The following is a 24,151-nucleotide window of genomic DNA, read 5'->3' as shown; positions in this document are numbered from 1 at the left end:
GGTTTCAGCAGGAGCCTTCGCGCCGAGCCAGCGCCGAACCGCCGCCGAGCGCTCCGCAGGGCCACAGCCGCACCGAGGCGGCCGCGGCACCGGCGGGGCACCGGGGCGCTYGGGGCGCTGGAGCGGCCGGCGGTACCGGAGCGGCCGTGGGACCGGAGCGGCGGGGAGGCTGCGGGACGTCGTGGCGGGGCCGGACCCTGCGGGATGTGAACGCCGCCGGCACGGGACGCGCAGTGTGAGTCCTAGCGCCGGGACTGGCCTCAGCTCGTCCCCCGCCCGTTGCCCCGCACGGTGGCATCGTCGCACGGTGGGACCGGACCGGGACCGGGACCGGGACCAGGCGCTTTGTTCTGCCTCAGCCGCGGAGACAATGGAGCTGAGGGGGGCGGGGGGGTGACGGGGGGGACGCGCCCGCGGCGGCGCAACACCGCGGAACCGCGGCCGGACCGGGCTCACTGGCGGCCCCGGCGCTGGCAGCTGCCGGGCGGGACGGGACGGGACAGGACGGGACGGGACCGGGCGCTCACGGTGCCGCCGCTGGGTAGACCCGCCGAGGGGAGGGTGCTCAGCGGAGCCGTGGAGGCGCCGGGCGGGGGCTGCGGGCCCAGGCGGAGCGGAGAGCGGGGCTGGCAGAACGCCGGCACGGAGACCGCCCGGTGCGGGACGTCCGGGAGCGCCGGGGATGAGGACAGGGAGCGGCATCGGACGGTGGGCCCGGCGGCTGGGGAGCCCCGGGAGCCCGGAGTTCCGGGGGAGAGCGAGCCCTGACAGCCGGGGGCWTCTATATACAGGGAGCAGGCAACGGCCCGCAGCGCCTTGGCGATGGGTACAATCTGGCAGGGGCCGATGTAGCACGGGCATGTCTTGAGACTGGGACTGTGGGAATTGGCTTCGGCGCGAAAGAATTTCATTAGAGCTTCCTTTGTGGGGGATGAGTTCTGAGAGACAGGAGAGCCCCAGTGTGGCACAAAAATGGGATCCACTAGGATGCAGTAGGGCTTAACTGGTCTGCAGGAAGGGATKGCTACCGCCACTCTGACTGCGTGGAGCCCGTATCAGAGGGTCAGGAGGCTGTGTGGCCAGGCTTGGAGCGAGTAGAAGGGTGCTGGTCCTGAAGGCCCAGGTGGGAGATTGTAGGAGGGCCAGGAAAGACGGAGGTGGTTTTAGGTAGTGAAAGGACGAGTAGAGGCTCTAGGCAAGTCAGGGCTGTTCATGATTTTGATGACAGATCATCTCAGACTAGAGAGACTCTGTGTGAATGTACAGGAGGAAAGCATATTCCAGGTCAGTGACTGGTGCGCAGCAAACAGGCTTCCTCTTGTGGACTGGAGTCTCAAAAACATCATTACACGACTCATGGCCTCTCATGTCAGACCTAGGGTATGGCATCAGCAGCATCTGCAGCTTTCRTGGAGCCTTTGCACAGCCAGTACTCTGACTTCTGTTTGTGTCATGCACAGTGGGTGCCRTCTTTCTAGTTTCTCTGTTGGGGCTGCTATGAGCCCACTTGCCCTTTCTCATGGCTGACACAAGGCACAAGGTGCCACTGGCAGGTAGGCAAGGGTGCACACAGTGGTTCCAATGTAAATGCCTTTTTTTCCAAATATCACACATCTGCTAAGTGTAGGCTGGGCTCCCCTGGTGCCCCAGCCTGTCAGCCCTATGTTGCAGCTTGCTCCATTTTAGCTGCCTTTGCTTGTCAACCTCCTCACTATGGCTCTGGACCTCAAAGACCTATGTGGAGAGATTCTCATCCTGGCAGTTTTCTTCAGAGACTCCTGCTGCCGTTCTTCACRAGGGATCTCGGTGCCCGGTGGTGGGAGGGACAGAAAGGGAGCGGGGCAGTCTGGCTCACATTACATGGCCCGGCCAAGCCAGCCCCTGCACTGAGCTCTCTGCTAACTGGAAGCAGCTGTTCCGAATTGGTGACTCTGCATCCACTGAGGTCACTGCTGTCTCTCTCTGACCCAAGCCTGCAGACCTCTGTAACAGGGGGCTGCTGGTACCAAGGATGGCTTCTGCTCACCTCCGACTGGTGTGCTCTGGTAGCAGTTTAGTTGCACCTCTTGCTGAGAGATAGACTTGCTTTGAAACTACGCAATTGCATCCAGGGAGGATAGAAGTGAAGAAGTTTATACAGGCTTTCATCACCATTTCCCCAGCCCAGGAACCCTAACTTTTGTTCCCTGGTTGTGCTAATGCTCTCAGCTGCTCTTCACACTCCCCATATTTGCTTTTCAAGTTTCTCTCCTCCCTGCCAGCAGCCCACAAAGCCTCACTGGCTTCTCAAGAGCCACATTACTAATTGAACCAGGTGTGCTTTTCCCCATGTCTATGTTCTAATCTCTGCCTGACACTACCCAGGAACTGTTAGCTCCAACCGGTCCTTAGTCAGTGAGGTTATCCCAGGGAATCTTGGCCCTCTACCTGCTTTTCTACATGTGTTTTTTGTTTGGTTGGTTTTCTCTTTTTTTGTTTGTTTTTGGGTTTTTGGGGGGTTTTTTGGGTTTTTTTGGGGGGTTGTTTGATTTTGTTGGTTTGTTGTTGGTTTTTTGGTTTTGGTTTTTTTTTTCCTAAGCTCCTGCCAAGGCCTTAAAACCTCTGCCCTGTCCCTTCCCATGCCCTGAGCAGCTGGAGCACCATTGGAATTGTGCAGTCTCATCACAGAAGTTACCTCGGACCCCATTCCTSCAAGACTGCATGTTCTAGGGGCACACATTTACCCCTCCAGCTGGGGAATTAGAACTAGCTCCAACAGGGACACACTCTTCTCTAGAATCTGCGTTAGTGCAGATTCCCAACTCACAGCCCACATGGATAAAAGTCTCCTCTTTTGACTTCTGCTTCTAGGACACTGTGAGGGTTCTCACATTCTGGGTGCAAGAATAGCATGTGGATTTACCTCAGAATGTGTGTGCAGGCCTCACACTGGATGCTTGCTGGAGTAAACACTTCTTTATGAGTAGAAAATACTTTTTAATGGTTTTGTTTCTATCACTAACCCAGGATTTACACAGGAAAAAACAAATCTTGATAACTGACCCAAGCTGGGAAAGGTGAYCCAAGAATAACCATCCCATGTCCCCTGGAAAGGGTTAACACTTCCATGGGCTTCTCTGGTCAAGGGCTGACATTCTTAGTCCCCAAACTAGGCACTGCCAGCCACATCCATCCCTCAAGACAGRGAGGTTCTTGCTCCTGCATCTAACATGAGTGGCTCCTGAGTGTGGTTATGGGACCAGCAGCAAATGCTTTCAAGAGAGTCCAAGTGTGAGCTCATGCTGCCGCCATCCCTGTAGACCACGAAGCCTCGTTCGCTGTGGCTGAGCGAGTGTTGGAGTTGGTGCTCTTCAGCAGCTCTTGGCCGCCGGGTTGTTCTGGCTGGTATCAGGAAGGGTGGGCAGGGCCTGGCAGCCCGTGGGCACAGGGAGTGTGTCCAGCATGTCTGCCATGTCCGGCTGCAGTGCTGCAGGAGCTGTGGCTGCCTGTGCGTCCCTCCCCCACTGCTGCAGCGAAATGCAGTTACAGGGGAAAGGGAGGGAAGGAGTCGGAGCCAGCAAGGAGCAGCAAGAAAGAGACAAAGGAGGGGAGTGAGCAGCGGAGGGTGTGGGACGGAGCAGCTGGCAGCTCAGAGGGAATCGYTGCGTTCTTACTGCACTGCAACCACCCTCCATGGTACCAGCTTAGGGCACCCACAGATGTCTGTGCCAGCCCAAACAATGGAGTATGGTCTGATTTTATCACGGGCATTCCCAGCTGTGGGCACATCCTTTGCAATACAGCCGTTTTGATTTATTGTTCACTGGCTGGAAGCCCACTCCAGTTCTATGCTCCCTCCCAGGGACGCCAGATTTGTGCTTCATGGGTTTTTGGCACCTATATCCCTGTGGTCCTGAAGGCACATTGCTGGGAAAAGAGAGGGSTGGGGGCTAGGGTCTCAACTAGTCACTCGCTGAGCTGTCGCATGATTTGAGACCAGCTTTTCTCGGGGTGGAGAGGTGAAAGGCTGCTGTTTGCCCAAAAACCTCTGTCTTCTTTCAGACTGGCTCTGAATCTCACAGGAAGCATTCAGCTGTTGAAGACACAGGAGCATGCTGCCCTGGGGCAGCTGGCACCAGTGTTGCCAGGCGGGCAGTGGTTGGAAAGAGCGCTTGAGGATGTAGGAAGCACCTATGTGACAGGGCACTGTCAGCTGTGACCTGCTGGGCTGACTCCAGGTGCTGTCCCAGCCCTTTGTTCTGGACAGYCTCTGACATGTTGTCACATTTGCTTCTTGTGAGGGACAGGTGATACATTGTGATCAGACAGCAGATACCTGGCAGACCTTCCCTCTCCAGGCTTTTTTCTGTCCTTCCTTTGCTCCCTCTTAACCAGTATCCTCTGGTCTGCATTCCAGGCAGGATTAAAGCGAACTCTGCAAAGGAGATCAAGCCAACCTCTGCTCTGCTGGTTGCCAGCCATGGAGCAAATGAAAAGGTCAATAATGCTTCTGCTGGAGCTGCTCATTCTCGGGGGCCTGAGAGCAGGGATGGGCTCTGCTGTCCTGGGCACCCTGGATCTACAAATAGATGAGGAGCAGCCCGCTGGCACCATCATTGGGGACATCAGTGCTGGCCTGCCCCCTGAAACTAGTGCCTACATGTATTTCATCTCAGCGCAGGAGGGCAGTGGYGTCTCTACTGACTTGGGGATAGACGAAAATACTGGGATCATCAAAACAGCTCGTGTCCTGGACCGGGAGACCCGGGACCACTACAGCTTCATTGCTGTCACCCCAGAGGGCATCACGGTAGAAGTGAACATCCAAGTGAATGACATCAATGATCATGCCCCAGCCTTTCCCAAACAGCACAGCACCTTTCAGGTCCCAGAGCACACACCCATTGGCAGCAGGTTTCCCTTGGACCCAGCCTTTGATGCTGACAGTGGCCTCCTGAACACACAAGGCTATGTGATTAAGGGAGGGAATGTGGGGCAGGCCTTCCGCTTGGAAACGCGTCGAGGACCCAATGGGGTCCTGTATTTGGACCTGGTGGTCAGCAGTGTTCTGGATCGGGAGAACCGTTCATCATACTCACTGCTGTTGGAAGCCTATGATGGTGGTTCTCCTCCCCGGAGCACCCAGATGACACTGGATGTGTCCATCCAGGACATCAATGACAATGCTCCCAGCTTCAACCAGAGCCGCTATCATACACTCATCTCAGAGAATCTGAAACCTGGCAGCAGCATCCTGCAGGTCTTTGCCTCTGATGCAGATGAAGGTGACAATGGGGATGTGATTTATGAGATCAACCGGCGGCAGAGTGATCCTGACCAGTACTTCACCATTGATGCTCGGACTGGAGTCATCAAGCTCAACAAGGGTCTGGACTATGAAGTGAGGAAGGTGCATGAGCTGGTGGTGCAGGCAAGGGATAAGGCTGTTCATCCTGAGGTCACCACAGCCTTTGTCACTATCCACGTACGTGACTACAATGACAACCAGCCCACCATGACTATCATCTTTCTGAGTGAGGATGGCTCCCCACAGATCTCCGAGGGAGCCCAGCCTGGACAGTATGTGGCACGCATTTCTGTTTCAGATCCAGACTAYGGAGAGTACTCCAATGTCAATGTCACACTGGAGGGAGGAGATGGCAAGTTTGCCCTCACTACGAAGGACAACATCATCTATCTGATCTGTGTGGAYCAACTTCTGGATCGGGAAGAAAGAGACTCCTATGATCTGCGGGTGACAGCTACTGACTCAGGAACACCCCCGCTCCGGGCAGAATCAGCCTTTGTGCTGCAGGTGATGGATGTTAATGACAATCCCCCACTCTTCGACCAGCAGGAGTACAAGCAGAGCATCCCTGAGGTGGTGTACCCAGGCAGCTTTGTCCTGCAGGTGACAGCTCGTGACAAGGACCAGGGTCCCAACGGGGAGGTACAGTACAGCATCCTTCATGGCCCTGACACCCACTCCAGCTGGTTTACCATCGACCCTGCCACTGGCATCATCACTACTGCTGCCCCACTGGATTATGAGAAGGACCCTCAGCCTCAGCTCACGGTGCTGGCCACAGACCGGGGAACCCCTGCCCTCTCTTCCTCAGCCGTGGTGCATGTGGCCTTGCAGGATGTCAACGACAATGAGCCAGTGTTCAGGAGTAAYTTCTACAATGTGTCCCTGAAGGAGAACACCCCTGTTGGGACCTGCTTCCTGCAGGTAGGTACAGGTATTGAAGCCTGAGCTTGGGGAGGGCACCGCCACGGCTGGGAGCAGCTTGGGGTGGGAGACCTGCCAYTGCAGGGTGTTTGGTGCAGTTGTCATGGCTTTGATGGGCAGCGTTTGCACCAGGAATGTTGGAGTGAAGATCCCCACACCTGGTGTGAGTCTGGAGTGGGACCAAGTCATGTACATCCTTTCTGTGTGCAAGAAGTGGGCAATGCAGCTGACATCAGGGACGCTGCAAGGCTGCTCATTGTGCAGAGCACAGTGTGGCCTCAGTTGAGGTGAGTCCTGCTGTGCCAGGCCTTGCTTGCATGAGTGTGGAGCTGCTTTGCAAGCAGGACACTCAAAATGGAGCTCAKGAACATGATACTGCCTCTGGGAACCTGTCTGTACCCAGACTTGCAAGTTCCCTCTCCCCCTGTAAGGTCATCAGTCCAAGTTCATCAGTGTTGGTAAGGCTGGCCGTGAGCATGAATATTAATTATGCTAATGAGCTAAGATGCTGAGACATGTGCTGCTGCAGCAGCCTTTATGTGGCAAGAGGTCTCAGCTGGAGCCGGAGAGCTGCTGGGCTTCCAAAAGCTCTGCGATGCCATCATGAGCTAGCGATGCCATTTTGATTCTGTGTGTTCTTGGTCCCTTCATTCCCTGTGTTTGGTGTTTCTGTCGCAGTTCAGGCCCTGGAGCTCTGGTTCCTGGGGACAGGTGATGCCACCTGTGTGAATCAGGATGAGGATGGGTGTGGGGGTGCAGTGAGGCCCTGCCAACCATGGCAGTATCCTGGTTGTCCATTGGGACTAGCACTAGTGCCCCATTGGGGGCACTTCTTTGCTGGAGGTGTGGGGCACATGGTCTGGCTGGGACCGTGAGAGGCTYTGGGGCCAGGTGGTGAGAGATGCCCAAGGGGCCAGGAAGAGCAGGAGTTCTGGGGTTGGTAAGACAAGGCAGGAGGAGGTCCTGTGACCTAGTCAGGAAAGAGTCTCTAGGTCACCCTGGAGAAAACTTCAGAGCTGGCAAGAAAAAATGGCCTCTGGGTGCCCTGTGGATGCACTGCAGGGCTGGGGAGGGTGGGCTGTGGGATGTRTGTGTGTTTGTGTGTGGATGCAGGTGACTGATGGTGTGGGATGGGAGCACTGGAGAGGGGCTTTTTGAGGGGTGAGTGCAGGGAATGGGGTAGGASTGTGGGGTGAAGGAGGAATTGGGTGGGAGCAAAGGCCAACTGTGGAATAGAGAAGGCATGTATGTGGGGCAGGCACAATTGTAAGATGGCATAGATCGGGTGCTTGGGAATGGGTCAAGGTGGGATTAGGGGGAGGTCTGGGCAGAAGAAGTACGTGGGAGATGAGGAGGAAGATGTAGGTCAGGGTAGATTTGGGTTTGGTCTGTCCAGGGCAATCCTGCGCACAGTCCCAGTGTGGGGTGGGTGGAATGGGGCAGAGCTGGGCACAGAGATGGGAAAGGGGTCAGGGCTGGGTTCAGGGATGGGGTCGGAGCAGAGATGCTGTGTGTCCTTGCGTGAGCATGGCGGCCCCAGGCATGTGGAGGGGCGTTTGGGCTGCGCAGCCCCCGAAGGGAGGCCCCCCTCTCTCCTTGTCCGTGCCTTCCTGCTCAGTACTGCTCGCCGTGTGGGAAGGCGTTCTGGAAATGCAATCGGAGATGGCGGCCGGGCTCCTGACTGCGAGTGCGGGGCCAGGCTGGAGGGAGAGCGGAYGCTGCAGAGGAGCTGGGGCGTGCGAGGCTGTGGGGGCACACCCAGAAGAGTGTCCAGTGCATGGYTGCCTGGCTCTGCACTGCACAGGGGACAGGGCTGGCCTGGTGACCGGTAGCGACCGAGGCTTTGGCTATATTTCSATGGTCTTGGCTCAGTCCTTGTGTTTCGTTTGGAAACGACATGTCTGGGCTGAGTGCAGGTAACTCCCGCGTGGCCTCCGCACAAAGCAAACAGCTCACACATCTGCTGCTGCTTCCTCTGAGCCGGGAAATGTGAGAGGATGGGAAAGGAGGCTCGCCAGGCTGATGGCTTGGTTGAGGACGCAGCAGGAGCCAGCCAAGTCTGTGAGCTGGGCAGAGCCAGATCAGAGAGCCCTGGGCTTGTATCACAGCTGCCTGACCTGACCACCCCTGTTGCCTCAAACAGGAAGGCTTCAGAGRTGCTGCCAGGGCCTGCAACTGTGCAGTGCCCAGCACTGTCCCCCACCAGGTTGCCCATGACAGGTGKGCTGCCCCCACAGCCCTTTTGTGCCATTGCTTCTGCTTGACTCCCATCAGTCTATGGCTTCCAGACCTCGGGGCTCCCCCTGCCCCAGGATGGCAAAGTGTCTCTGTCAAGGTCTGGCTTTTGTCCAATGAGAGCTCAGCTCACAGGCAGGCACTGCCAGAGGATGTGCAGGACACAGGACAGTCACCCAGGTCAGCGCAGAACTCATTAGTTTTGCTTATCCATCAATCTACCACATTTTTAAGCAGAAAACCCTGAGAGGACCAGGTCTGTTTTCATGTCTGCTCTCCATGGGCAGGACAGAAAGGTGGGGAAGGAAGAAGTCCCTTTGACAGGGTAGGAGAGACCTGAAGAATCACTGCAGATCTCCTGCTCCCCTGTAGACTGCATTCTGTCTGCCGTGTCAGTCTTTGTGTCTGGGTATGAACAGGGATGAGCAGAGCACATTGCTGGCCTGAACTTCTGAGAAAGAAAAGAGAACTCATAATGTCTTCTCTGTTTATTACTTGTGTTTACTATGGGCCGGGTCCTGCAGTAGCAGACTCTGCATGAGCATGAAGCAAAGGAAATAACAAGCTGTTCAAATCTGAGAAAGAAATGCTAGTGGAGACAGAGCCCAGGGAACCGGTGAACATGAGACCAGCAGAAAATGGAGCAGAAGACAGTCACCAGCTGGCTGCCTTGTTCCTCTCTGCAGCCATRAGCTGATGATGCAGAAGCTTTAGGGCACCGGACACATTCCAGTGCTGTGGTCCGTGATGCGAAGCACTGCTCTGGTATAAATTCACCCTGCTGGTTTAAATTTGTTTTAAACATTTGACTGTGTACCAGCATCCTRCATGCATGGTCAGATAGTGTTTTTCTGGGAATTTCTGACTTTTCATGCTAAATCAAGTATTGTCTGTGCTCTGGCAGAGAGAGAACTGTGACCCCCATGTGGTGAGCATGGGCTGATTGGGCAGCAACCTGAAYGACATGGGATGGTGGATTATCGATTCTTGCATAGATCTAATGTTGATGATTTTGGAACCAGGGTTTACATATTKCCTTTGCACCCATACACACAACTGTTGGTGAACATCAGGAATGAAGAGCTGACCAGCAGTGCACCTAATTGCAAAGCCTGTGTGGTTTTGAGGACAAGTCTGATGAGTTTTGGGTTCTGATTTGTGATTCCGTGGCACGTTCATGGACAGTGTTATATGCACARCACTGGGACAACTCCATGGGCTGTGCCCCACAGAGGAAGACCTGGATGAAGAGCTGTAGGCTACACCAGGCCACATGCACTGTATTACCCAAAGAGAGTCTGGAGGGATAATCCTGATGCCTTGGTTGTGCTGCAGAAGGTACAGCTGTGAGGGGACAGGGGGCATAGCCATGCATGGAGACTGGAACAGCACAAGGGACTAATGCTTACCAACTGCCGTCAGGGAGAGTGGTGGGAAGAAGCGGGGCATTGCTGCCTKTGTGCATTTGTGCTCTTAGGGCAAGGGATTTAGCATCACCCTATTTTCAGATCTTTGCACAAYACAGAACAGGCCTCCCCCTTCTTAGAAACAAGAAGGCAAGCTTCCCAAAGTGAGATGGAGAGGCGCCTGTGAGCGTGTTGGAGGGGGGGAGAGAGAGCGTCACAGTCCTGAGGAGCAGGCTGCCATGTGGGAGGATCTGGGGGTACACAGGAGTGTGGGCATTGGGGGAGATGCTTGTACATGTGGAGGTTGTGGGGGGAGGTGAGTGCTGCTGTTACCGCCAGAAGAGCTGCATTTGTTCCAAATTCCTGTGAAAGTTATTTCCTTGCACTGCCAGCAGCCTCCTCCTGGGCTTGGCACAGCAGCCAGCGCCATGATTAATTCAAGTAGCATTTCCCCTGGAGCTGCAGCAGCTTTTCCACTGCAGCTGAGAGGCCCCAGCCCCTCGTGCTCCTCTCCCCCCATCCTCTGCTCCTCCTCCCAACCCCCTCGCACAGTTCCCTCCTTCCTCCATGCAATCCCCAGCCCCCTCCCAGCTGCCCCTTTTYCCTTACCTCTGCTTCAGCTCTAGGCCCCTCGGAGCTCCTCTTTCTACCACTGCTCTTGCTCACACAGCTCCTTCCTCCAGGTCCACCCACAGCCCCACCCATGCAMGCTGCCCTCCAAAGGGCCAGTCCTTCCACCCCCTCCTACAGCCCCAGTCACCAGCATGCCCCCTCTCCAGTTTCTGTCCCCTCCTGTTCTCCCCACACCTCTTGGTCAGAGCCAGCTGCAGTAGTCTTCTCCCTCCGGGATCCTCGCCGCTGTGACCCAAGGCAGCTCTCCTCCACCTGCATAGCCCTTGGGACATGCCAGCCTCTCCGTGCTCCCTGTGGAATCCCAGAATGCTTTAGGTGGGAATGGACCTTAAAGATCATCTAGTTCCAACCCTCTGCCGTGGCCAGGGACACTTTCCACTAACCAAGTTGCTCCAAGCCCCATCCAACCCGGTCTGGGACACTTCCMGGGATCCAGGGACAGTTTCTCTGAGCAACATGTGCCAGGGCCTCACCACCCTCATAGGGAGGTGTGGTGAGGTGAATATGCCATCTGTTTCTGCCCTCTGCCAGTGGGAAGCCATTCTCCCTTGCCCTGTCCCTCCTGCCCTTGTCCCCAGTCCCTCTCCAGTTCTCCTGGAGTCCCTTTAGRCCCTGGAAGGGGCTCTAAGGTTTCCCTGCAGCCTTTTCTTCTTGAGGCTGAACACCCCCATCTCTCCTAGCCTGTGTCCAGAGCACCTCCGTGTCCTGCTGATGCTGGGGGCCCCATCCCAAGCAAGCCCCCTGCCTTGCTCCCTARGCTCACCCTGCCCGGCATGCTCGATCTTGTGCTGACCCCAGCCCAGTCTCTCCTGTACCTCTTGCCGATCTGTGTCCAATCTTGCTACATAGACCTCTGTGAGCACTCCCTGGCTGAGCTTCACATGGTTGAAACCCAGCCCCACACTGTGGTTTGGGGTCATTCTGGCTTCAGTGCCCCTCAGGGCCCTGCCATTCCCACCCTGTGCTGTGGTTGCCCCATTCAAGCCCCTCACCTTGAACACTCTTCCCTGCATAGTCCAGGGACTATGGAGGGACTTCCCAGCCCTGCTCTGCTCCATGATTCCCTGTACCCCAGCTTCCAAATCCTGCTCAGTTCCTGTRCCTTCCACCGGGGTCCCCATGCCCTGTAGCTCCTGGTTGCAGATGCCATTTCACCAGTGAGGACACCTGGGTTCCCAGGTGTGAGCTTCACTCCTTGTCCTGTGCCCTGTTCTGTCCCTGTACTTTKAGGTCCCTGGGCTGCCAGAAGGGTGCTGTGCACTCCCAGGCCCCCTCACCTCATGCCCAGCCCCACAATCCACATCCTGCCTCCCTACCAGTGTCTGTGGTTAACCCACTTGCCCTCATCCTCTGAACCGAAGGCTTTACCCCATCTCAGAGCAGTGCTGGAGGCCATCAGCAGCCCCTGTTCTCCATGCCCGGGTGCTTGTGTGTGTGGCTGCCCTGTGTCACAGGATCACAGAAGGGTAGGAAAGAACCTTAAAGCCCATCTTGTTTCACTCCCTGCCACTAGACCAGGTTGCTCCAASCCCCATCCAWCCYGGCCTTGAACACTTCAGGGATGGGGCAGTTCTCCAAGCAGTGTGGAGGCCTTGGCTGTGGGACCACCAGCAGACTGCTGCCCATGTCTGGGGCACTAAGGATCCAGTGGTGCGAGCCAGCAGTACCAGCAGCTGTGCAGGGGCTCCCCAGACAGGGGGTTCCGGCAGCCATGTGCTCTGACCCTCGCCCTGGCCACGTGTGCTGGATGTTGCTGGACTGTCGCTGGGCCCAGCCCTGACCCTGCTCCCTCCCCTGAGGCCCAAGTGTGTTGGAGGCTGAGACAAAGCCTTGGAGCCAGGAATGRCTCCTGAAATAGCCATGTGGCCACTCCCTGGCCGCATTTAGCTGGTCAGTGGCTGTGCCAGGGCTGGGAGGGCAGGACGGCTGGCACAYGCTCAGGCACAGGGAGCCGTGCGTGGGATCGCTGACCACACTGGCGCCAGCCTCCCCTCCTCTCCCACCAAGAGCCGTCACTCAGAGGGGCGGGAGCCCAGAGCCAGATGTTTGCCAAAGCCACAGCGTAACATGTGCGCAGCAGAGCCCCAGCCATGGCCAGGCTCCAGATGAGTTCCCTGCCTGCTGACTGCGCTGGCTGGAGAGGGGAGAACAGCCGAGGAATGGAGGCCCAAGCTGCTGTGCTGTTCTCCATCGCTGTAGAGTACTGTGTGCTAGGTGRGGGTACGCAGGTCAGAAGGAGGGCTGTGAAGGCAAGAGATGTGTATGAGGGGCTCTGGTGCTGTGCTTGAGATGGGTCTGTGGGAAGGGGGAGCTTTGGCCCCCACAGGCGATGCAGCCGAGGACCTTGATGTCGGGCTGTATTTCATCCCCATCTCTGGGGAATGCAAGAAGTCTGTTGTGCCTTGGCTCCACTCATCGCTCCTGTCTTGCTGAGGAACTGGGACAAGGATGTGAAACAGGAGGCCTCAATGCCTGTCACTGCCCTCCCAGCTCTCCATGCAATGAGGAGAGGCACACTTGGCCAAGACCCGGCTTCCTTTTCGAAGTCTGGTGTTCTGGTTTCTTGCTGCTTAACCCTGAATCATCTTGCTGTTCTCCTTTGTTGTCCTGCTCTATGGTGGCCACAGTACTCCCACCACATGCTCTTCTCCCCAGCTGCAAGGTACTCAAGCAAAGCCTTCTCACCACACCTGTGGGGAAGGAGGCGCAGGTAGCAGATGCTGCTGTCCAGTGTGGTCAGGGCTGCTGTGCAGGGCTGGGGAAACAGATAAGCTCTCTTGGAACAATTTGAGCTCAGTAGGGAGCTGGGGTGTCCAGAAGAGTCTTTGGMTGGAGATCACAGAATGGTTGAGTTTGGAAAGGACCTCTTAGGTTAATCTAGTACAAAAAAGCGTGCACAAGCAGCACCATCCCAAGTTGATTGCCCAGGACATCCCCACTTTCCTGGGCAACCTTGTAAAGGAAAAGCGCTTCCTGATCTTCAGAGAGACTCTCCTGTGTTCCAGTGTCTGCCCATGGCCTCTGATCCTTGTAATGGACACAACTGGRAAGAGCCTGGATCCATCATCCTCTTGTTGCCTTCTTTCCCATATGGATGATACCCCTTCTCCAGGCTGAATCATCCCAGCTCCCAAAGTCTTTCCTCACAGGTGGGCTGCTCCAGTCCCTTCATCATCTTTGTGGCCCTTCACTAGACTCTCTCCAGTATGGCAATCTCTCTCCTGTATTGGGGAGCCAGTACTGGACTCAGCACTCCAGCTGTGTTGAGCAGAGGGGCAGGAACATTTCCCTGACCTGCTGGACTCACTTGTCCTGATGTTGCCAGGGACATCATTCTCCTTCCTTGCAGCAAGGGCACACTGCTGTCTCATCTTCAACTTGGCATGCACGATGATCCCGAGGGCCACTTCTGTCAAGCAACTCTCCAGAGGGGTGGCATGCAGGGGTATGCAGGGGATTGTTATTGGTATGCAATGGTATGCAGGGGATTGTTATTTTCCCAGGGCAGAACTTTGCAGTTTCCCTTGCTGAACTTTAGGAGGCCTCTGGTCCATCCCTCCAGCCTCTCAAGGTCACTGTAAATGCAGCATGACCCTCTGCCATACCAGCCACTCCTCCCAGTTTGGGGTCATCAGCAAACRTGCTGAGGGTACACACTGCACCATCAACCAGGTCATTAATGAAGATGCCAAACAGGACTGGATGCAGGATTGACCCCTGGGGCACAGTGCTAGCTACTGGCCTCAAAGTTGATATTGTGCCCCTGGTCATCACTCTCCGGACAGGAGCTAGTCAGGTAGTTAACAGCTCAATGAGGATCTTATGGGGGAGAGTGTCAAAGAACTTAGTGYACTTCAGGTTGACAATATCCACTCCTTTTCTGTCACCTACCAGGCCAGTCATCCAGTGGATCAAGCATGATTTGCCCTTAGGTGAAGCCGTGCTCACCACTCCTGGTGATTTTCTTGTYCTTCCTGTCCACAAAAATGGTTTCCAGGATTAGCTGCTCCATCAGTTTTCCAGGGATCAAGGTGAGGCTGATCGTTCTGTAGTTACCTGGGTCCTCCTGCTTACTCTTGAAGACAGGAGAGGGATATACCTTCCTACAGTCTTCAGGCAAGGCACCTCCCAAACACTATGACTGAGCAAAGATCAGGCCCCTGTGAGGGCCCTGGCAGTGATGTCTTTCACCCTGGTCTCTGAGACTTGAGATTCCTTAAGACCCATCTTACTAGTAGACAGTAAGGGAAAGATGGCATTAAGTACCCCAGTCTTTTACATGTCCCTGAAGGAGGTCCTTAGCCTCCTTCAGCTGTGGGCCTACATTTTACCCAGCCTTCCTTTTGTTACCAATGAACTTGTAGAAGCCCTTCTTGTTGACTTTGACATCACTTRCCAGATTCAAATCCAGGTAAGAATTGGATGCCAACAGCTGTATTCCCATGTAATTACACTGATCAGTGAGTGATTTCAGTAGAGGGTGCCCCAGATGTRTTCCCCAAACCCTGTCATGGTAGCAGCTTCTTCTATATTTGTGAAGTCTTCAGAATGCAGCATCAGGATCCTCCCCTGGGTTCCTTCACATATCCTCTGGTCCCAAGGGCATATGCCATTTCATTTGCATCTATTATCTGACAGAAAGGATGTATCTCCTCTGTCACTTTCATCTAGATCCTTTCCCTTGTCACAGCCTCCAGGCAGTGCACTGCTCATGAACCTCTCCCGCAGAGCCTGTCTTCCACCCTGACTTTCACCCACCYGGTTGTCCAGCCCTCCAAACCATAATGTCCTGACTTGAATATGAGGATTATGGGAGAAGGTGTCAAAATCYGTCCTAAAGTCAAGGCAATTGTCACTCACAGCTGTCAGCCCTTTCACCCCAGTTCCCATCATTCCACCACAGAGAGCAAACAGGACAGTCAATCYTCCATGTGGCCTAAAACCTGCTACGAGAAGACTCACTCCATGATTCCCCCAGGGCCCAAAGTGTGGCTGACAAGAGTGTAGACCTTCACATGATCCTTCTGGCCTTTTTTGAAGGTGGGATGTGATACTTCCTCCAGTTGTCAGKGATCTCCCCTGATCTCCACTACATGTGAAGAGATGCCCTACAAGTCCATTACTGTCAGCATCCATTGATGCAGSCTGTTGAGCCCCATGGATTCATGTGGATCAACCTCTTCAAAGAAATACTGACTCTATCTTCGCCCCTCTCTGGTAGCTCTCTGAACCCTTTTGAACAGCATGACATGCAGCTGGARGCCTGGGAGGTTGGTGGAGAGCAAGGTGGAGGAGGCGTTGAGTGTTCCGGTCTTACCTGTGCCCACTATTGCTAAATCACCAACCACACTCAGAAATGGGCCTTTCTTCAGCCCTTTATTACCAGCGCAGTGGTAGAGGCTCTTTTTGGCACCCTGASGCTTGAACTTCATTTTGTTGACACACTCCTGACATGCCTGGCAAAGTTTATAGATTCCTACTATGTAGATTCCCTCCATGCCTATCTCAAAGAATTGTGGAATTGTTTGGGTTGGAAGGGACCTTAAAGATCATCTCATTCTACCCCCYKSCMWKGSMRGGRMMMCYYCCMMYKKYCCAGGCTGCTCCCAGCCCCAATGTCCAACCTGGCCTTGGGCACTGCCAGGGATCCAGGGGCAGCCACAGCTTCTCTGGAACCCTGTGCCAGGACCTCACCACTCTCATGGGGAAGAACTTCTTCCCCGTGTCCAATTTAAACCTGCTCTCCGACAGTGCGAAGCCATTGTCCCATTGTCCTGTCTCTCCAGGCCCTTRTAAATATCCTCTATCTGTCTTTCTTGCCAGCTCCCTTCAGGTACTGCAAGGCCACAATTAGGTCACTCTGGAGCCTTCTCTTCTCCAGCCTGAACAATCCCAATTCTCTTAGCATACGCCACCTTTTGCATGGCAGCTTAGCCCTGAGGCCCCTGCTTAGCCCAGGCCATCTGCTGACATCCGTGTTTTCCTGAGCACTGGGATGGACTGTTCTAGAGATTGCTGTCCTGAAAGCTTGCCAGCTTTCCTGAGCTGCCTTGACCTTCAGTGCTGCCTCCCATGAGATCCCTCCCATCGACCAGTTCCCTGTGAAAGCTGAAGTCTATCTTGCAGTCTAGGGTCTGTACTCTGCTTCTCTTCTTCCTCACTCCCTTTAGGATCCTGGATCTGCTGCTTCATGGCCACTGCAGTCACAGTGGCTGCCAACTGCCACATCCCCAGTTAGTACACCCGTTTGGTGAACAGCAGATCCAGCTGCATGCSACCCCTGCTTGGCAGGGACATTGGAATTCTTTGTGAGACCAGGGGTCTGCGATCCTGGCTTCCCCAGTTACTGCTGCCTGGCAAGATAATTGGTGGAGCCAGCAGTCTGGTATCAGGACCAGCCCTGGCTGTGCAGCCAGGACAAGATATCCCCTGTATCTAGTGCTCCACCTCCCCATCCTGTGGTGGGACTATCTATGGACAACTGGTCCAACACGAAACTCTTCCCATATGAGCCTACAGAGGGTCTAAGAGAGGTCACGCCACTTGTGCAACCACAACTGGAGCCATGCACCTGGTTCTTGTCTCCCTTGGATGGGTGATGCTAAACTGGTGCCTAGAGAAAAGCCACAGGAACAGCAAACACCTGCTGGAGCAGGTAACTGTGTTGGTTGAGTTTGGAGCCACTGAACACTTTACTCTGTGCTCTGTCACTGTGTGCAGAGGGAGGGGAACTGTGGCTGATGCACCCCCAGTCCCAGCTCCCTGCCTGCAGATCACTGATTTCCATGTGTGAATCCCATGGGATGGGGCTGGCTGACTGCCTGTGGGCAGTCCACGCTCAGCAGAGCCCAACGTGAGTCCCAAGGACAGCAGAATCCTCACTGCAGTTGGGTGATGCTTGCTGGGGACTCCTGAGAGACATCATGGCAGTCCACCAGCCACCAGGTATGGCAGCCACCTAATTTCAGTTGGCATGCGCTGCTGGAGGCTCAGAGCACACGCAGTCTCTGGGGACAGGGACACATTTTTAGCCGTGAGGGTAACTACCCACCAAAAGGGCTCATTAAGGCCTGCGGTGAGTTCACCACTTGTGGAAATTTTTAAACCAAGCTTGAACATTTTTCCAGGAACTTTGCTAGAAGCTAATGCAGGGCAGCCTCAGGCTCTGTATTTAGCATCCGCCCCAAATCTTGGATCCRCAGCTGGTTTTACTGCAGGTCACTCATGAGACTCCTGATGTTTGCCTGAAAAAGAGGGAAGCAGGGTCAAGCTGCCTATGGAACTGCCCAGGAAACTCTCCACTGGGGCTGTGCCAGTTCTACTGCTTGAATATATGGGAGCTGGAGCTGCGGCTCTGAGCCTGAATGGAGGCCCCACAGCCCCCTAACCTCTGATTTCTGAATGGGGCYCCCATAGCCTGTAAAGGTTTTAAGCACAACGACATCAGTGCTCTGCCAGGAGTTCCCTGACTGGAAGGATGGCTCTAGGTGCTGCCAGGGAGATAGATAGGTGCTGCACTACGCAATAGTGAGAGCTCGTCTATTGCTCCCTTGTTCCTAAAAAACCTGACTCAGCTCTTGTGGCAGGAAGGCTGGATATTCCCCCTTTGAGTATTCCTAAGGGTGTCACCCATCAGAAGATGGTTACAGTAGGGAAGTGAGGCTCTTCTGGAAGCACCAGAGCCCCTGACCTAAGGAGCCTGAAGGCACTATCTCACTTCTGCAGCAAAACGTGTTGCTGTACAGTGATTAAAACAGCTGAGGTGCATTTTCAGTAACTTTCAGAGTGGGAAGTAGTTTATTTTGAAGAAAAGGAAAGTCTTAATTTTCCATGTAGTACCTATTCCAGTCACTGTGGCAGCTGATCAGTTTCATACACTTTCTATCTGCAGTGKTGCAGAAGGCTGGCAGCTGACCCAAGGAATGGCAGAGGCACACCAGGGTGTGGGTACAGGGCTGTATCCCGGGCATGGCAGAGGAATACTGGGGCATGGGTACAGGCTGTACCCCAGTAACAACAGCCAGCATGGAACCAGTGTACTGGTAACCTTCAGACGAGCTCCTGTGAYGTTAGTGAGGTCAGAGTTGTACTCTCTGCTGAGCAGCTCCCCAGGAAGATGGGCTGAGGCAGTAGGGAGGGGGGCAGTGAGCTCCGGGTGGCAGATGGGTCCAGTTTCCCAAAGTGCCTCCTGACCCAGTTCTGTCACAGCACCTGTGTCTCCAAGAGGTGGAGTGGGGAGGGGAGATGCTGTTCCATGGCACTTCTTCTGGCAGCTGCTGCAGGGGAGCAGATCCTCTGCACAGGACCTTAGTGCTCACTGGGGATGTGGTCTCAGCTTCTCCCTGCAGGCAGCCCCTCAGACCACAGGCAGCAGGGCTGGTGGAGGTRTTGGAGGTGCTGCCTCCCCATCGTGCTTGGGACAGGGTGGTCCCACCCCTGCCCAGGTGACTGTTCCCTCTAGGTGCAGCCCCTGTCTGTCCCCTTACCCTTGTTCCTCTGTCCCTGATGACCGGGCTTGCAGCCCCCAGCCGGGCCCTCTCCTTGGCGCGCGCGCGGCGTTCCTGCACTCCTYGTGCAGGAGCCGAGGCCCCATGGCTGCTGCGGGGAGGAGCTGTGGCTGACGAGGCCTGAACTCCACTTCACCCGGGCCTGGCCCAGCTGCCTTCCCCCAGCTCTGTCCCCCAGCTTTTTTCTCCATGGAGCTCCCAGCTGCTGGAGGAGCTGTGGGCAGGGATGTGGAGTCAGGAGCTGGTTTCTGCTGACCTGAGCTCTGTAGGAGCCCGAGGAGGAGCTGGGGAGGGAAAGCAGGGAGCAGCATTCATCCTCCTGCTATGTCGGTCATGGTGGGTGCAGTTCTTGTGTTACAGGCAAAGGGCTGTCACAGGGCAGTGCCACCCTCCATCCTCATATCAGTGTCTGGGGCTGCTAGATGCAGAGCTCTGACCGCAGGACAGAGCCAGGGCCATGGTGACAGGGGGTTGACTGTCTTCYGTCCCATGTTGAGTCTCTTGGCAGAAAAGAAGGAACAGAGGTGCAGGRGCAGCTGCTGCTGCAGTGCTGCATGTCCTGCAGAAGAAGCAGTGGCTGGTCTGGGACAAGAGCCACAGTTGTTGTCATGCTGCATCGTGATGGCCAGCTCTGAGGACGGTGTGGCAGTTGTGGCCATGGAGCATAGGGTGGCACTGGGGTGTGGTGGTGGTGGGGGTGCTGAGCTGGGTCTGGCTGGTGGTCTGCTCTGTTGAGGTGGTCTGCTCTGCCTTTCCTCACACAGGTGACAGCCACAGATGCAGACAGTGGCACATTTGGCTCTCTTTCCTACTCTATTGGCTCTGGCATCGGCAGYGTTGTTCCCACACAGTTCAGCATTGACAAGCACTCAGGGCAGCTGTGCACAGTGCAGCCCCTGGACCGCGACGAGGGCACATCCGCCTATGACTTCACCATCACTGCTGTGGATGGGGTGAGTGCTAGCGAGGCCTTGTGTGCYGTGATGCTCTCCCAGCACTGCACAGGGGATGCTGCCATCCTTGCACTGTCTCTGATCTGGTCCTTCTGCAGGGCGGCCTGAACTCCATGGTGTATGTGAAGGTTTTCCTGGAGGACACAAATGACAACCGGCCAGTGTTTTACCCKCTGGAATACGCTGCCAGCATCAGCACACAGAGCATGCCAGGGACAGCTGTGCTGCGTGTCACTGCCCACGACAAGGATGAGGGGCTGAAYGGGAAAGTGACATACCGCATCCTCCTGGGAAACTCGCCCCCACTCTTCTCCCTCAACAAGGACACAGGTGAGAACTGTCAGGCASCCAGAGCAGGCAGCAGTTGGAGCACTGTGGTGTGGGAGGTGTCAAAACCAACCTGAGTGTCACTGCTTGGCCACCTCAGCGGTGCAGTCTGTCTCAAGAGTACATCTGTTCCTCTCCCTGCCACATCTTTCCCTGCTAAACTTCCTTAAACTCTGGCAACCCCTTCCCAGACTCATTCCCTGACTTTTTGTTTCTGCTCCCTATTCTGTTCCTCATTTGTGCTGCCTTCCTCTCCTTATTCCCCRTCCCTGACTCATTGTGCTTTTCCTCTTGTGTGCCAATGCTTTGCCCCATCAGGCTGTGTCCTGCTTTGTTTCTTGTCCCTACCCGGCCCCTCCTTTCACCAGCTCAGTTAACTCTCCTCTCTAACTCTATCACTCTTGATCCCACTGTTTTTGTTGGCTGCATCTGCTTGAAGCCAGAGCAGTTTCTGCTGGGGAAGTGGGTGCATGGGTATGCAGTGTCAGGGGCTCTCAGCAGGGCAAAAAGGTGTGTTGGGGAATCTGCAGACTGGTTCCCAAAATCCCAGCAGGTGACTGGAATGGAGCAGGTCCAATCAGCCCTCCTAATGCAGAGCCACCTCCTTTGTAGGGCCTATGGATTATGGTCYTTCACTTCTGCATCCCCTCCCAGAGCCTCCCTGCCAGCCCAGGACCCACTTGCTATGTTATGACACTCGCCTTGTTCCCCAGACTGAAAACCCTCTCCCCTCCTCTCCCTCTCCCAAGACCTGCCCTGTGAYTCGTGTCCCACAGCCTGTACCACTGCTTAGCTCAGAGCTGGGTGTAAGGGTAGGTGGGGAGGATTTGAGAAGGCTTTCCTTTGGGAGAGCCCCACTCATTCATTCCAGCTCCTCCATGGTGGGCTCCCACTGTGATGCRCATTGTTTCCTGCCCCTTCTGGTCTGCCTTTTCCAGTCTATGGTTTGGCCTGTCCCCTGGTGCCAGGTGACAGACGGGTGCAGCGCAATGCCACATCAATGACTTTCTTCCTCAGGTGTCATCTCTCTGTCATGGTCCCTAAGTGGYAAAGCCAACACCCTGGTGCAGCTGGTGATCTCTGCGCAGGATGGYGGGGGTCTGCAGGCACAGCCAAATGCCCGGGTAAACATCAGCATCGTGGAGGGCACAGTCTCACCCCCTGTCTTTGAGCAAGCTCAGTACTTTTTCACCGTGCCTGAGGACATGCCACAGGGCACCAGCGTGGGGGCTGTCCAGGCCCAGAACCCACCAGGTATGGGCTTTTCCCATTTGCATGTTACCATTTTCCCTGTTCCCACATGATCCTTGAGGTCCAGCACCCATCACACTTCCTCACCGAGTGGCCCTGCTCTGCWCTGAGAGCTCCACACCCTCACATCTGAACTTGCACCTTGTGACTGTCACCCAGCTCAGCACCTGTGCTTACACAAGTCTGTATGCACACCTGTGCATCTATGCACAGCGCTGCTGGACCTGGACACTTTGCACCAYGGCCTCCTGACCGTGAGGCTGAGAGGTGACCCAGATGGCAGATCATTCCTTCTGTCTCCATCCTCTTGTCCACAGGTCATGCTGATGACATCTTCTATTCCATCTCCTCTGGGGATCCTCATGGCTACTTCTCCATTGACTCGGCCTCAGGGCAGCTCCACACCAGCCTGCCCCTGGATCACGAGTCCCAGTCGGTTCTCATCCTGGATGTCCAGGCCCGGAGCGGTTCACCCCCTGCCTACAGCAACACACGTGTGAAGATCTCTGTGTCAGATGTGAATGACAATGTGCCAGCTTTCCCAACCCCCTCTGACTCCATCTTGCTGCCAGAGGCCACCAAACCTGGGACTACAGTGTACACCGTGCAGGCCGAGGACCRTGACAGTGGCGCCAATGGACAGGTGACCTTTGAGCTGTTGTCAGGGGGTGAGGGCACCTTTGTTGTGGAGCGTGCCTCCGGGGCAGTGCGGCTCCTCGGGGCCCTGCAGTACGAGGCCAGCTCAGCCTACAGCCTGGCCATCATGGCCCGGGACAGCGGCATCCCCCAGCTCAGCTCCACCTTCACGCTGCTGGTGCACGTGCAAGCCGAAGATGACAACGGACCCATCTTTGACACTCTCACCTACCGTGTGGAGGTGCAGGAGGGTGTTCCCGTCTCYACCCGCTTCCTTCAGGTGAGGGCCCTGGCACATGATGTGGAATCCACAGCCCTTACTTACCACCTGCGTGCAGATGGGGATGCTGCCAGCTTTGGCATCATGCCCGAGAGCGGCTGGCTGTATGTCAAGAGTGCCCTGGACCGGGAGACGCGGGACTTGTACGTGCTGACAGTGCTGGCCTCAGTGGGAGGCACTGGGGCTGCAGCAGACACACGGAAAACTGGCACCAGCACTGTGCGGATCAGCATCACTGATGAGAATGACAACAGCCCTCGGCTGAGCGAGGAGCGGTACTTCTTCACCGTGCCTGAGAATCAGGCTCCTGGCAGCAGTGTGGGAAGGGTGATGGCAAGCGACCGGGACGCAGGGCAGAATAGCCGGCTCACCTACCGCCTGCTCCAGCACGATCCCAACTTTCTTATCCACACACAGACAGGTGAGAGACTCCTGGCTTCCTAGGTGGGACCAGCTGGTGACAAAGCCCTGGGCAGGGCAACAGTAGTGCTGGYACCTTCCTGCCCCTGCAGTGCTGGGCTCCGGCAACACACCTGAATAACACAGCTGAGCACAGGCTCTGCACTAAGGCAGCTTGTGGGCTGGGCTGTGTCCCCACTTACTAGTGTTCTCATTCCTTGTGCCTGCTCCATCCCTGGAAGTAAAAAAGACCGTGTAGGATAGGGCTTGGAGCAACCTGGTCTAGTAGAAGGTGTCCCTGCCCATGGCAGCAGGGTGGAGCAAGATGGGCTTGAAGGTCCCTTCCAACCCAAACCCTTCTGGGATTCTCCCCCACAGGAGAGGTCAGCACCAAGCACAGCCTGGATCGGGAGCAGCAGTCCAGCTTCCAGCTCTTGGTGATTGTGCAGGATGGGGGAGCACCGCCCCGCAGTGCCACCGGAACCATCTATGTCACTGTGCTGGATGAGAATGACAACGCTCCTGCTTTCCTCCATGTGGGCAGTGGTCAGGAGCTATCTGTGCAGGTATGGGTGCAGGCTGGAGCACTGATGAGGCAGGGGYGTAGTGGCCTCTAGATGTGGGGGCAGGTGGTACTGCTGGGGAAAAGGGGGGTGGGTACCCAGGATAGTTTCAGGGTGGGAAATGGGAAAGCACAAGTTAGATCCATGCAGCAGCCAGAACAGTCTGGTAAATTTGAGATGTGGGAAGATAGGCATGTCCTTGCAATGCAGGCATCCTGGTACACAGAGCAGGTAGGGCCTCTGGAGGACTCTGGCACAAGTAGGACTGGCCAGTGGGCAGAAGCTCTTGGCTCACTCTCCCTTGCTGTGCCTGCAAGGAGGGACAGCAAAAGGAGCCCTGAACCTGACCCAGGTTCAAAGAAAATCCAGGGCAAACAACTGTGAGTGGGGAGACATAGGATGCCATCACCGAGTTCTGGGGATTTTGAGTACAGCCACTCATCTTTCTGGGAGGTCAAGAAAGCACTGTCCAGCTTGGCCTGCACAAGGGTTTTCTGGGAATCTACTGTGGCTGCCAGCCAAGCTTTCCCTCAGCRCTCTGGTAGCAGCAGTCGCCAGGCACTGCGTGTGCTGCAGACCCAACTATGTGGTTACTGCTCTGGAGAACTGGGTGAGGACCAGCCCACCACCTGCCTGCCTCTGCTCTGCTGTGTCCCTGAGAGCATCATGAGTGGCAAGAGCTCGTGGGGGCCAGCTGAGGGGCACTGGCAGCAGYAAAGCAGGACCCTGGCCCCATCTGCTCAGCACAGA

The 24,151-nt window shown here is 55.7% G+C and overlaps 1 protein-coding gene across 1 annotated transcript in view; it reads left to right on the top strand.

Moving 5' to 3' along the window:
* The first annotated feature begins 26 nt into the window (after nucleotides 1-26).
* Nucleotides 27-24,151, top strand: part of DCHS1 (dachsous cadherin-related 1) — a 43,627-nt gene continuing 19,502 nt past the window's right edge. Inside the window, exons 1-7 of the mRNA XM_057381613.1 lie at nucleotides 27-235; nucleotides 4,397-6,211; nucleotides 19,757-19,945; nucleotides 20,044-20,275; nucleotides 21,290-21,526; nucleotides 21,841-22,860; nucleotides 23,217-23,404. Of these exons, the coding sequence (XP_057237596.1) occupies nucleotides 4,460-6,211; nucleotides 19,757-19,945; nucleotides 20,044-20,275; nucleotides 21,290-21,526; nucleotides 21,841-22,860; nucleotides 23,217-23,404 (3,618 nt within the window). The 5' untranslated portion in view covers nucleotides 27-235; nucleotides 4,397-4,459. The remainder of the gene's footprint in view (nucleotides 236-4,396; nucleotides 6,212-19,756; nucleotides 19,946-20,043; nucleotides 20,276-21,289; nucleotides 21,527-21,840; nucleotides 22,861-23,216; nucleotides 23,405-24,151) is intronic.

The sequence above is a fragment of the Malurus melanocephalus genome, unplaced genomic scaffold (genome assembly GCF_030028575.1).
Source record: "Malurus melanocephalus ecotype Western Australia unplaced genomic scaffold, MMel_1.1 scaffold_518, whole genome shotgun sequence".
NCBI lineage: Eukaryota > Metazoa > Chordata > Aves > Passeriformes > Maluridae > Malurus > Malurus melanocephalus.
Note: the sequence above shows the minus strand (reverse complement) of the source record. Positions and strands in the feature narration are given on the sequence as shown.